Source organism: Oncorhynchus mykiss, chromosome 5 (genome assembly GCF_057628025.1).
Source record: "Oncorhynchus mykiss isolate SJ-2025 chromosome 5, ASM5762802v1, whole genome shotgun sequence".
Taxonomy (NCBI): domain Eukaryota; kingdom Metazoa; phylum Chordata; class Actinopteri; order Salmoniformes; family Salmonidae; genus Oncorhynchus; species Oncorhynchus mykiss.
In genome coordinates, this window is record NC_143026.1 from 16,961,458 (window position 1) to 16,974,605 (window position 13,148).

General features: G+C 42.4%; 1 protein-coding gene across 12 annotated transcripts in view; it reads right to left on the minus strand.

Moving 5' to 3' along the window:
- Positions 1 to 920: 920 nt before the first annotated feature.
- Positions 921 to 13,148, minus strand: part of camk2b2 (calcium/calmodulin dependent protein kinase II beta 2) — a 66,091-nt gene continuing 53,863 nt past the window's right edge. For 6 of the 12 annotated variants that reach the window (XM_090234015.1, XM_090234013.1, XM_090234012.1 and 3 more), the window contains 4 exons: positions 11,711 to 11,756; positions 6,307 to 6,382; positions 5,801 to 5,895; positions 3,616 to 5,585 (listed from right to left, as the gene is read on the minus strand). In XM_090234015.1, the coding sequence (XP_090090141.1) occupies positions 5,350 to 5,585; positions 5,801 to 5,895; positions 6,307 to 6,382; positions 11,711 to 11,756 (453 nt within the window). In that variant the 3' untranslated portion in view covers positions 3,616 to 5,349. Of the gene's footprint in view, positions 5,586 to 5,800; positions 5,896 to 6,306; positions 6,383 to 11,710; positions 11,757 to 12,301; positions 12,341 to 13,148 lie in introns of all 12 variants that reach the window. The other 6 variants (XM_036976939.2, XM_090234011.1, XM_036976937.2 and 3 more) reach the window with 2 other exon arrangements.

The following is a 13,148-nucleotide window of genomic DNA, read 5'->3' on the forward strand; positions in this document are numbered from 1 at the left end:
AGTTCATATGTGTTCATTAACCAATTTAAAACACTCTGTCCGTTTATAAGAATTTGTAAGGTTCTTATTTACATAAAATAGACAGACACCAGACATTAACATTAACCAATAGCAGTTATTCTCGAGAGCTCTGCTCATAATACCATGTACATTGGTTTATATACCTCACATTTCATCATAAATGTCCCTCCTCCTCTCAGATACAATGGCAATATAGTTCACAAGCCTTCTCACATTGTCTGCCAACTGTTAATTAAACAAACTACTACAAGCCCAAGGTTTCTCCCCTCCCTGGGTGGGGACAGAATGTCCTGTAAGGAACACAGTATTCCAGCCGGTCTGACGATAGCTCCATTCGTTTCTAACAAGGAACAGAAAGTCCTTGTTCTAATTCTTGACTAAAACTACACACATTCTATTCAGTGTTATGATTATTATAAGATTCATACAGTGACAGGGTAGTATTCTGTTTAGTTATAGTTCTACGTTAAATGTATACATCATTTAGTCATATAAGTCCCATAACAGAAACAGAGGCAGATGTTTCCTGGTCTGTCCTTATCTTATCCACTGATGATATACTGTATCTGTCAGCACACACAGTCACACAAACATGCTGATAAGCCTGGCCCTAGGTTGCAGCCAATTGTGCTTATTCTGCTCCCAATAGGAGTCAACTCTGTGTGTGTGTGTGTGTGTGTGTGTGTGTGTGTGTGTGTGTGTGTGTGTGTGTGTGTGTGTGTGTGTGTGTGTGTGTGTGTGTGTGTGTGTGTGTGTGTGTGTGTGTGTGTGTGTGTGTGTGTGTGTGTGTGTGTGTGTGTGTGTGTGTGTGTGTGTGTGTGTGTGTGTGTGTGTGTGTGTGTGTGTGTGTGTGTCAGCTGGAAGGAACAAGATATAATAGACATACAGAGAGACACAGCTGGCATTGACAGGAGTTCTCTTTATTGGTAACATATTGATAACACCTCAACACTGTTACACAACACAAGGAATGCTCACTGGAAGAACAGAATTCATCGTCATATTGGATTCATCTTGTGAAAGTGCGGGAATATCCCAATGGATTTCTAGTCCATCGCCTTAGCCACTCGGCCACGACAACTAGTGTGTGTGAAAGTGAAAGTGGATGATATGATGGCAAGCCCTGGTTGACTCTCAGAGGAGAGTTAAAATGAAGGTTAGGACTAACAGCAACCAGAGTGTGCTAAGATGAACACAAACACAGTCTTAATTTCACCAATGGCCGTGTGAGGTAATGCCACCTCTCTGAGTGACCTCATTCTGATGTTGTTTGCTGGCCTGATTAGCACTGATCCTGTTACTGAGACTACACAGGGGGAGGACTGCCAGGAATACATGCAGTGCATGACCCTGTGTGTGACTGAGGCCTGAAAAATATAATATTTAGTTGAAACAAAGCGACACCCTGCCTCTGTTCCTTCTTCCTTTGTTTTAGTAAAATACTGAGGGATGGACCTGGAGAAATGTAACCACTCTCAAACTCACAGACAGAGACCTGGATGTAAGGACTGATCATCCACGATTTCAAAATTATAGTTTCGACCATGTTTTGAGGCTTTACATTGTTTGTTTACATTGATTATAAACATGGGAGTCAAACAAGCTTATATGTTGGGTTCTGATGGGGCACGACAGTTGAACTAAGCCCATGAGGCATTTATAAGTTATATTCTTCAACAATCAATGGGTTTACATCATTTACGAGTTTATAAGTCAAAAAATGGCTGTAACAATTAAGGACTCTAGTTTTAAAGTGTGTGTGTGCCAGGGCAAGTCTTAGGGACAAGCTCTAATTTTCAACCCAACATTGTAGATGGAAGGTGCTCAGCTCTAATTTTCAACCCAACATTGTAGATGGAAGGTGCTCAGCTCTAATTTTCAACCCAACATTGTAGATGGAAGGTGCTCAGCTCTAATTTTCAACCCAACATTGTAGATGGAAGGTGCTCAGGTCTAATTTTCAACCCAACATTGTAGATGGAAGGTGCTCAGCTCTAATTTTCAACCCAACATTGTAGATGGAAGGTGCTCAGCTCTAATTTTCAACCCAACATTGTAGATGGAAGGTGCTCAGCTCTAATTTTCAACCCAACATTGTAGATGGAAGTTGCTCAGCTCTAATTTTCAACCCAACATTGTAGATGGAAGGTGCTCAGCTCTAATTTTCAACCCAACATTGTAGATGGAAGGTGCTCAGCTCTAATTTTCAACCCAACATTGTAGATGGAAGGTGCTCAGCTCTAATTTTCAACCCAACATTGTAGATGGAAGGTGCTCAGCTCTAATTTTCAACCCAACATTGTAGATGGAAGGTGCTCAGCTCTAATTTTCAACCCAACATTGTAGATGGAAGGTGCTCAGCCCTAATTTTCAACCCAACATTGTAGATGTAAGGTGCTCAGCCCTAATTTTCAACCCAACATTGTAGATGGAAGTTGCTCAGCCCTAATTTTCAACCCAACATTGTAGATGTAAGGTGCTCAGCCCTAATTTTCAACCCAACATTGTAGATGGAAGTTGCTCAGCCCTAATTTTCAACCCAACATTGTAGATGGAAGGTGCTCAGCTCTAATTTTCAACCCAACATTGTAGATGGAAGTTGCTCAGCCCTAATTATCAACCCAACATTGTAGATGGAAGGTGCTCAGCCCTAATTTTCAACCCAACATTGTAGATGGAAGGTGCTCAGCCCTAATTTTCAACCCAACATGGAAGGTGCTGTGCTTCAGTGTATGGTGACTCCCCCTAGAGTTCAAGATATGTAACTTTTAAATGACAGAAATCATCCCCATGCGTTTGGTCTGATGAAAAATGCATCATACGGTGATGATTTCTGTATTTTGAAAGTTACATATCTTGAAAACGTCATTGCTGACAAGCAAAACTTTTTGGGACGAAGTCAACAATGGACTAATGAAAGTTTTTGTGTGGAATTGTCTTTTAAGTGCACTGAGAGACAGCAAGGCAAGTCAACAGAGAGGGAGGGAGGGACACATAATACTGGTACACACCCTGTGGACCAGTGACCTCATTTATCAAATGCTCTTAGTTATCATATAACATTTTTATAGAACATTTCTGTGATCATACAGTTGTACAATCATTTCTTACAATATGATGAAATTCTCTTTATATAATGTATACACTTATAAATAAAGTATGGTCACAAAAAAAATATAAATATATATAATTCACAAAACTTCATGCAAAATCTATGTAAATTGCATATTTTTATCACATTGTTGATGTGGATTCTGTCATACGCGATTCACGATCAGATGTTTACATACAAACATTTTATAAATGAGGCCCCTGGATATATATAGGTACTATATCTGTTTACAATGAAATCCCATCAATAACCATATGAAACACTTTTAGTGACCTGCCCACTCTGCCTCAGCAGTAGAGCCTGTTCAAAAGCATGTTTTACAATCATCATCATCATCACCGTCATCATCATCATCATCATCATCATCATCAGTATACACTCTCCAGACAAAAATAATTTTATGCACATTCCAAAGTTAGGAAAAGTTAGTTGGACATAGGAGGTCATAGTTCACCAGCATTCAGTAAAAAATCCAGACAACGAACAATAACACCAATTTTATCGTCATGTTTCCATTTTCATGCAAATAAATGCAGTATAGTCACCACAATGAAACTGTAGTTGTACAATACAGTGTGTAATCATTTCAAATGTATTGTTGTATCATCAGTGACTATATGCAAATGCTCAACACATAGAGAATCAAGTATAAGAACAACAATATACAACGGTCATGCTGTATCGACGTGGCTCATCTTCTCTCCCTGAAGGGGAAGGGGGAGGGGTGGTGGTGCATATAGTTCATCATCAGAGGGTAGGCTGTTTCCATATTTAAAACTGTAGCAAAAACGCACAACTGCACTAATCCTGTTGGTTTATACAATGTGTATTCATTTGATACGCCAGGCAGGAAGCAGCCTTAAGCCTAACTTAAACTTTGCGCAAGTACGCAACTGGGAAAACAGACGTTACTTGCATAGCGAAAATAAAACAGAATGAATCCCCGCAATTTTGACTCAACGCCATTTTGCTTAGCTAATTGTGTTATTGGGTTGCGTACGGTATGAATTAGACTTTACTGGAGGAGCACAACTCAACTAACACTCACTGGGGAATAACACTGGAGAAGTCATGCTTGTCTTTAACAAGAGGAACAGACTCCTTTAAAGAGAATCAACTGGACCATTAAAGACATTGTACACTTTCATTATAACAACAACAACTTACTTGCATCAATAATAATAATAACAACAACAACAATAGTAGTAGTAATAGTAATAATACAAACAATAACAGAGTAATAAACTTGATTTAAACTGTAGATCCTATATGTATCTGCGCCATGGGGTGGGTCTACAGCAGAGGGAGAGCACTGGACTGAAGGTTTGAGTGTGTTGCCATTTGTATTGGATGATATGGTTGCAGTGATAGTCGTTGCTGCAGCTTGTGTGTGTGTGTGTGTGTGTGTGTGTGTGTGTGTCCAGGAGGAGTTGAGGCTGTGTGTTGTTAAGTTGCAGTAGTGTGCACTGGTCAGTAAGGAGAGCTGTAGCAATAGAGGGAGGGGGGACAGGCTCTCCATCCTCCCTCACCTCTCTCTTTCTCTCTCGCACTCTCTATCCTCCCTCACCTCTCTCTCTCTCCATCTCTCTCCATCCTCCCTCACCTCTCTCTCTCCATCTCTTTCTATCCCCAGTCACCTCTCTCTTTCTCTCTCGCACTCTCTATCCTCCCTCACCTCTCTCTCTCTCCATCTCTCTCCATCCTCCCTCACCTCTCTCTCTCCATCTCTTTCTATCCCCCGTCACCTCTCTCTCTCTCCATCCTCCCTCACCTCTCTTTTTCTCTCTCGCACTCTCTATCCTCCCTCAACTCTCTCTCTCTCACTCTCCATCTCTTTCTATCCCCAGTCACCTCTCTCTCTCGCACTCTCTATCCTCCCTCACCTCTCTCTCTCCATCTCTCCTCCCTCACCTCTCTCTCTCTCTCTCTCTCTCTCTCTCTCTCTCTCTCTCTCTTTCCTCCTGGAAGACAAAAAAAACATTCTAGGTTTAACAGCAACTCTGGAAACAATAACTGTCAAGCTCTGAAGTGTGTGTGTGTGTGTGTGTAGCTGTGTGTGTAGCTGTGGGTGTGTGTGTGTGTGTGTAGCTGTGTGTGTAGCTGTGGGTGTGTGTGTGTGTGTGTGTAGCTGTGGGAGTGTGTGTGTGTGTAGCTGTGGGTGTGCATGTGAATGAATGAGTGTGTGTGTGTTAGTAACATTGAGTGTGTGTACCAGTTCACTGCTGCAGTGGTGCGGCCGGTGCTCCAGAGCAGTGGAAGTGAACATTCTGCCACTTGCTCTCTCGGCGATGCCACACCCTCGTCTCCTCTGATTGGCTGGAGCATGGGCGGCCAGTGCCGTCGACGAATTGCGTGAGGCGTATGTAGGCGATGCAGGCGGCGTCTTCACCAATCAGGTGGACGTGAGGGTTGAGGATTGTGGTATGGATGGGCTTACTGTTCTTAGACAGGACTGAGAAAGAAGAGAACAGATAGTTTATGGTTGTATAATAGTCGTGTAATGGTTATTTTAAGGTTGTGTAGTGGTTGTCTTAAGCCTGTGTTATAGTTGTGTAATGGTTGTGTAGTGGTTGTCTTAATGTTGTGCTATAGTTGTGTAATGGTTTTGTCGTGGTTGTGTTAGAGTTGTGTAGTGATTTTCTTAACGTTGTGTAATGGTTGTCTTACGGTTGTCGAAGTAGAACCGATGGAAGTCCATGCCCTCCACTAGGTTCCCCAGGGCCTCTGGCTCAAATGACGTCAGACATGGGTCACAGATCTTCCTGTTGAAAACACAGAACACAACACTTTACAACATATTGTGTCACTACACAACAAACACAACAAGCTCAACACAACACATTGTTTCACAACACATCATCTGAGCTCAGACTAAAAGAGCAACCAAAGAATCTCAGTTTAGAACCTCCGTAGTTGTAGCGAGATAGTGAGGTGCATGCTGGGAGTTGTAGTGTTATGGTGATTTGAGTTGCAGGCTATCATCCCTGCTACAATATTTAAAGTATAAAGGTGTTTTTTTGCAGAGGTCAGTGCAGTTTAGCAGAGGTCAAATGTCACCCGTAGTTTTAGGGTAAAATTAGGCGCAGACTAGGAGTTTTAGTGTTATGGTGAGGGGCAGGCTGGGAGTTACAGTACTCTGGTGAGGTGCAGGCTGGGAGTTGTAGTGTACTCACGCATAGGCCTCAAAGTCTCCATTGTTGACAGCTTCAATCAGCTGCTCAGTGATCTTGATAATCTCCTGTTTTCGCACTGCAGGGGGAACCAATAACAGAGTGAACATGTGTTGGGAACAATAAAATGGTTTTGCCACAAATTTCACAGAGCAAGATTCCCAAAGGCAGGAACGTCGACTCCAATTTTGCTGCAGCAGCTCTCACTTCAGGAGCTCAGGGCCCGGCCCAGCATGCATTTGTAGTCTACTTGTGTGCTGCTATAGCCACTTGCTTTAGCTACTAAATATTTTCATAAAGAAACTGATAAAACACACAGGTGCAAAATCAAGGTGACTTACAAAGATGAGGACCAAGAGCAAGAGAGGGAGTGTGTTGATGTGGTGTCCACAACTAAATAATCATTGTGGAATCTAAGGACACATCTCAAATGCGTGACGGTGTACTTACTACGTGCACATGCTAAAAGAAGGGAACGAGACTAGCTAAGTGTGTCATTGTAGCAAAGTATTTATAAACAAAAAATCTGATCTCTTAAAACTTTCGTACATTCTTTTTCTATTATCTATACAATGGGCCGTAATTTATTTTAGCCCAATAGGCCTGGCATATTCCCACTTTTTCCCACAAACGTATAAGACTACCTATTGAAAAACGAAAAATAAACAACTCTGCATCTCTGCCCAGCCTGGCAAGAGTGGCCCAAAGGGGGTTTAGCATCCCCAGCTCTGCAAGCGCTGAAAGGATATTCTCTACTGCAGGCCTACTTTCCAGGCACCAACGCATGAGCATGAAGCCCCAGACTTTGGCCAAACTCGTGTTTCAAAGGCACTGTTGACTGAGCCAAATAAGGCATTTTACATTGATTTGTATTTAATTCTAAGTCAGTCTACAGTATATGCACAATTTATAGACTTTAATGATTTAATACAACAAACTGTTGCTTAAATGCTAAGCACTTTATGTCCCTACCAGCCTAGTGCTTCACAATGTATTTCTTTGTAGGTGTTAAGGGATTTTTATGAATAATGACTAAATGATGTATACATTTAAATCAGAACTATGACTAAACAGAATACTACTATGTTACTGTATGGATGTATGTATCTTATTATAATCATAATACTGAATGTAATGTGTGTAGTTTTCGTTCAGAATTAGAAGGACTGTCTGTTCCTTGTTAGAAACGAATGGAGCTATCGTCAGGCTGGCTGGAATGCTGTGTTCCTTACAGGACATCCTGTCTCTACACAGGGAGGGGAGAGACCTTGGGCTAGTAGTAGATTGTTTAACAGGTGGCAGACAATGTGGGAAGGCTTGTGAACTATATTGCCATTGTATCTGAGAGAAGGAGGAGCAGCATTCAAAACGCTATGACAAAATGTGATATAAACCAAAGTACATTGTATTATGATCAGTACTCTCGAGAATAAACACTAATAATTGATTTTGAGACTGGTCTCTGTCCATTTTATGCAAATAAGTATCTTACAAATACATATGTATAAAAAAAGACAGGAAATATTATATTTACATGTAGTTAAGGTCAGAAGTTTACATACACCTTAGACAAATACATTTAAACTCAGTTTTTCACAATTCCTGACATTTAATCCAAGTAAAAATTCCATGTCTTAGGTCATTTAGGATCACCACTTTAATTTAAGAATGTAAAATGTCGGAATAATAGTAGAGAGAATGATTTATTTCAGCTTTTATTTCTTTCATCACATTCCCAGCGAGTTAGAAGTTTACATACACTCAATTAGTATTTGGTAGCATTGCCTTTAAATTGCTTAACTTGGGTCAAACATTTCAGGTAGCCTTCCACAAGCTTCCCACAATAAATTGGGTGAATTTTGGCCCATTCCTCCTGACAGAGCTGGTGTAACTGAGTCAGGTTTGTAGGCCTCCTTGGTCGCACACCCTTTTTCAGTTCTGTGCACAAATGTTCTATGGGATTGAGGTCAGGGCTTTGTGATGGCCGCTCCAATACCATGACTTTGTTGTCCTTAAGCCATTTTGCCACACCTTTGGATGTATGCTTGGGGTCATTGTCCATTTGGAAGAACCATTTGCGACCAAGCTTTAACTTCCTGACTGATGTCTTGAGATGTTGCTTCAATATATCCACATAATTGTCCTACCTCATGATGCCATCTATTTTGTGAAGTGCACCAGACCCTCCTGCAGCAAAGCACCCCCACAACATGATGCTGCCACCCCCGTGCTTCACGGTTGGGATGGTGTTCTTCGGCTTGCATGCTTGCGGCTCCCCCCTTTTCCTCCAAACATAATGATGGTCATTATGGCCAAACAGTTCTATTTTTGTTTTATCAAACCAGATGACATTTCTCCAAAAAGTATGATCTTTGTCCCCATGTGCAGTTGAAAACTGTAGTCTGGCTTTTTTATGGCGGTTTTGGAGCAGTGGCTTCTTCCTTGCTGAGCGGCCTTTCAGGTTATGTCGATATAGGACTCGTTTTACTGTGAATAAAAATACTTCTTTACCTGTTTCCTCCAGCATCTTCACATGGTCCTTTGTTATTGTTCTGTGATTGATTTGCACTTTTCACACCAAAGGACATTCATCTCTAGGAGACACATCTCCTTCCTGAGTGGTATGACGGCTGCGCAGTCCCATGGTGTTTATACTTGCATACTATTATTTGTACAGATGAATGTGGTACCTTCAGGCGTTTGGAAATTGCTCCCAAGGATGAACCAGACTTGTGGAGGTCTACAATTTCTTTTCTGAGGTCTTGGCTGATTTATTTAGATTTTCCCATGATGTCAAGCAAAGAGGCACTGAGTTTGAAGGTAGGCCTTGAAATACATCCACAGGTACACCTCCAATTGACTCAAATTATGTCAATTAGCCTATCAGAAGCTTCTAAAGCCATGACGTCAATTTCTGGAATTTTCCAAGCTGTTTAAAGGCACAGTCAACTTAGTGTATGTAAACTTCTGACCCACTGGAATTGTGATACAGTGAATTATAAGTGAAATAATCTCTGTAAACAATTGTTGGAAAAATTCCTTGTATCATGCACAAAGTAGATGTCCTAACCCACTTGACAAAACTATAGCTTGTTAACAAGAAATTTGTGGAGTGGTTGAAAAACTAGTTTTAATGACTCCAACCTAAGTGTATCTAAACTTCCGACTTCAACTGTAAGTATTCAGACCCTTTCCTCAGTACTTTGTTGTGATTACAGCCTCGAGTCTTCTTGGGTTTGACACCGCAAGCTTGGCACACCTGTATTTTGGGAGTTTCTCCCATTCTTCTCTGCAGATCCACTCAAGTTCTGAATGGCGAGTCTTGCTGCACAGCTGTTTTCAGGTCTCTCCAAAGATGTTCGATCGTGTTGAAATCCGAGCTCTGGCTGGGCCCTCAATGACATTCAGAGACTTGTCCTGAAGCCACTCCTGAGGGGTCTTGGCTGTGTTATTAGGGTCGCTGTCCTGTTGAAAGGTGAACCTTCACCCCAGTCTGAGGTCCTGAGCGCTCTGGAGCAATTTTTCATAATGATGTCTCTGTACTTTCCTCCGTTCATCTTTCCCTCGATCCTGTCTTGTCTCCCTCCCGCTGAAAAACATTTCCACAGCATGATGCTGCCACAACCATTCTTCAGATGGTGCCAGGTTTCCCCCAGATGTGACGCTTGGCATTTAGGCCAAAGAGTTCAATCTTGGTTTCATCATACCAGAGAATCTTGTTGCTCATGGTCTGAGAGTCTTTAGGTGCGTTTTGGCAAACTACAAGCTGGCTGTCATGTGCCTTTTACTGAGGAGTGGCTTCCGCCTGGCCACTCTACCATAAAGGCCTGATTGGTGGAGTGCTGCAGAGATGGTTGTCCTCCTGGAAGGTTCTCCCATCTCCACAGAGAAACTCTGGAGCTCTGTCAGAGTGACCATCGGGTTCTTGGTCACCTCGCTCACCAAGGCTCTTCTCTACCGAATGCTCAGTTTGGCCGTGCGGCCAGCTCTAGGAAGAGTCTTGGTGCTTCCAAACTTCTTCCATTTAAGAATGATTGAGGCCACTGTGTTTCTGGGGACCTTCAATGCTGCAGACATTTTTTGGTACCCTTCCCCAGATCTGTGCCTTGACACAATCCTGTCTCAGAGCTCTACGGACATTTCCTTCGACCTCTTTGGTTTGATTTTGCTCTGACATGCACTGTCAACTGTGGGACCTTATATGGACAGGTGTGTGCCTTTACAAATCATGTCCAATCAATTGAATTTACCACAAGTGGACTCATCTCAAGGATGATCAATGGAAACAGGATGCGCCTGAACTCAAATTCTAGTCTCATAGCAAAGGGTCTGAATACTTATGTAAATAAGGTATTTCTGTTTTTATGTTTTCACTTTGTCATGATGGAGTATTGCATGTAGATTGATGAGGGGGGAAAAAATCATTTAATCCATTTTAGAATAAGGCCGTCACGTAACAAAATGTGGAAAAAGTCAAGGGGTCTGAATCATTTCCGAATGCACTGTAATACAGTATAGACTAAATAATAGATTTGTGTTACTTCTTAGGCTCCCTGTCAGGCTCCTGACCTATTTAGAGAGTTTATATGCGGTTTAATACGACATGTAGCCTATTTGAAATGATAAGCGCTTCTTACCTTTTCATGTTTCTTAAAATACTTTTCTTTCAAATCATACTGTTTGGTTTCAATCCTTCAAAACCAAATGGTACTGTAGGTCCAGGTAGTTACAATAGATGGGTTTGTTTCCTTCTCTCTCCCTCCCTCTCCCTCAATCCCTCCCTCTCCCTCTATCACTCCCTCTATCACTCCACTGTCTGCTTCCTCTATTCGTCCTCTTTACTACCCCCCTTCATCTCTACTTCCCTTTTTTCCGTCCTATTTGTTTCCTCTCTCCTTCCTCTCTTCTTCTTCTCTACTTCCCTTCTGTCCTTCCTGTCTGTTTACTCTCTCCTTCCTCTCTTCTTCTTCTCTACTTCCCTTCTGTCCTTCCTGTCTGTTTCCTCTCTCCTTCCTCTCTTCTTCTTCTCTACTTCCCTTCTGTCCTTCCTGTCTGTTTACTCTCTCCTTCCTCTCTTCTTCTTCTCTACTTCCCTTCTGTCCTTCCTGTCTGTTTCCTCTCTCCTTCCTCTCTTCTTCTTCTCTACTTCCCTTCTTTCCTTCCTGTCTGTTTCCTCTCTCCTTCCTCTCTTCTTCTTCTCTACTTCCCTTCTTTCCTCCCTGTCTGTTTACTCTCTCCTTCTTCTCTCCCTCCTTTCTTCTTCCTCTTTACTCTCCCTCTTTTCTGCCTCTCCTTCCTCTCTCAACTTTGTTTGGTGTTCTCATGGTGTTCAACCATAGTGCTGTATATGTGTGTCATGATAATAGTAGTGTGTGTGCGTGCGTACGTGCGTGCGTGTGTGACTCACGTTTCACATCCTCATCCTCAATAGTGGTGTTGCTGTCAGATGAATCCTGCAGACACAGAGAGACATGTCAGTGACAGGTTAACCTAGATACACACACAGACACACAACACACACACACACACACACACACACACACACAATTATCATGACACACACATACAGTGCTATGGTTAAACACCATGAGAACCCCAAACTCAGTTTCCCCCATTCAGTGTGCTGTCCCATACATGCAGTGGTCTATAGCAGTAGAAACCACCAGATGGCAAGACATAGAGCACACTCACAGAGCCCGGTTCCATTTCATTCCACAAGATGGCGGTGGTGGACAAAATATCTCCACATAATGTAGTGTGGGTAGTTTTGTGTCAGTGTGGTTATATTAAGCAGCTGTTTTCAGGTCCGTATGACTGCGGCATGCAGCCACTCCAGACCTACAACCCACACAAAACTCCTCAACCAGGAGTCATGCTAGACACACACACACTATAATACGCTAACACACCAGCTTGCCAAGGACAGAGCGAGAGAAGATGAGGATGAGAGAACTGAAAGTAGGAGAGAAAAAGATGTGTGGATGGAAGAAGGGTGTACCTTGTTCCTATCCACATGGATAACAGTGGTCTGAGGCTCCTATTCAGAGAAATAGAAAGAGAGGGGAGAAAGAAAGAGAGAGGGAGAGAGAAAACAACAGAGAGAGAGAGAGATGAAGAGGGATGACAGAGAGCAGAGTTGTAGGTGTTAGATAAAAGAGAGAAAAGACAGAGAAAGAGATATGGAGGAAGAGAGAGAGAAGAAAAGACAAGTTAAAATGAAAAAAGAGAGAGAGAGATTTCCCCCTGAGAAAGGGTTATCAAAGGGTTAATGGAAGGAAATAAATGGTTATTCAAAGAATTCCTCTAAGAAAATGATATCAGAAACAAAAAATACGAGTCTCACTCAGGCAAGAACCTAAAACGAACCCACATCAAACCCAAAGCCACCCTGCATATCTTCCTAAGGATTCACAGTTCACAGCAGGCCAAACAGAACACAGATTAACATACACCTGAGTGACACACATCAACACTGTCACCCACAAATAGAAAAAAACGCCAAAGGAAGATGGCTTGTGACTGCACTTCTACCAGTAAGCCGCTGTCGCTACTCTATTACGGCACCTTATAGCTACTACAACCTGACGAACCATAACTTACAAGTCATGCAGCTTCATCATACTCACAGGCGCACACTCACAAACAGTCACACACAATCACACACACAGAACGGCTTCTAATAAGTGGCTGGTGATGGGTGCAGAGTGCAGACAGACTAAGATAGAGAGAGATAGACACAGAGACACAGGCAGGCAAACAGACAGACAGACAGACAGACAGACAGGCAGGCAGACAGGCAGGCAGACAGACAGACAGGCAGACAGACACAGAAGAACAGACAGACT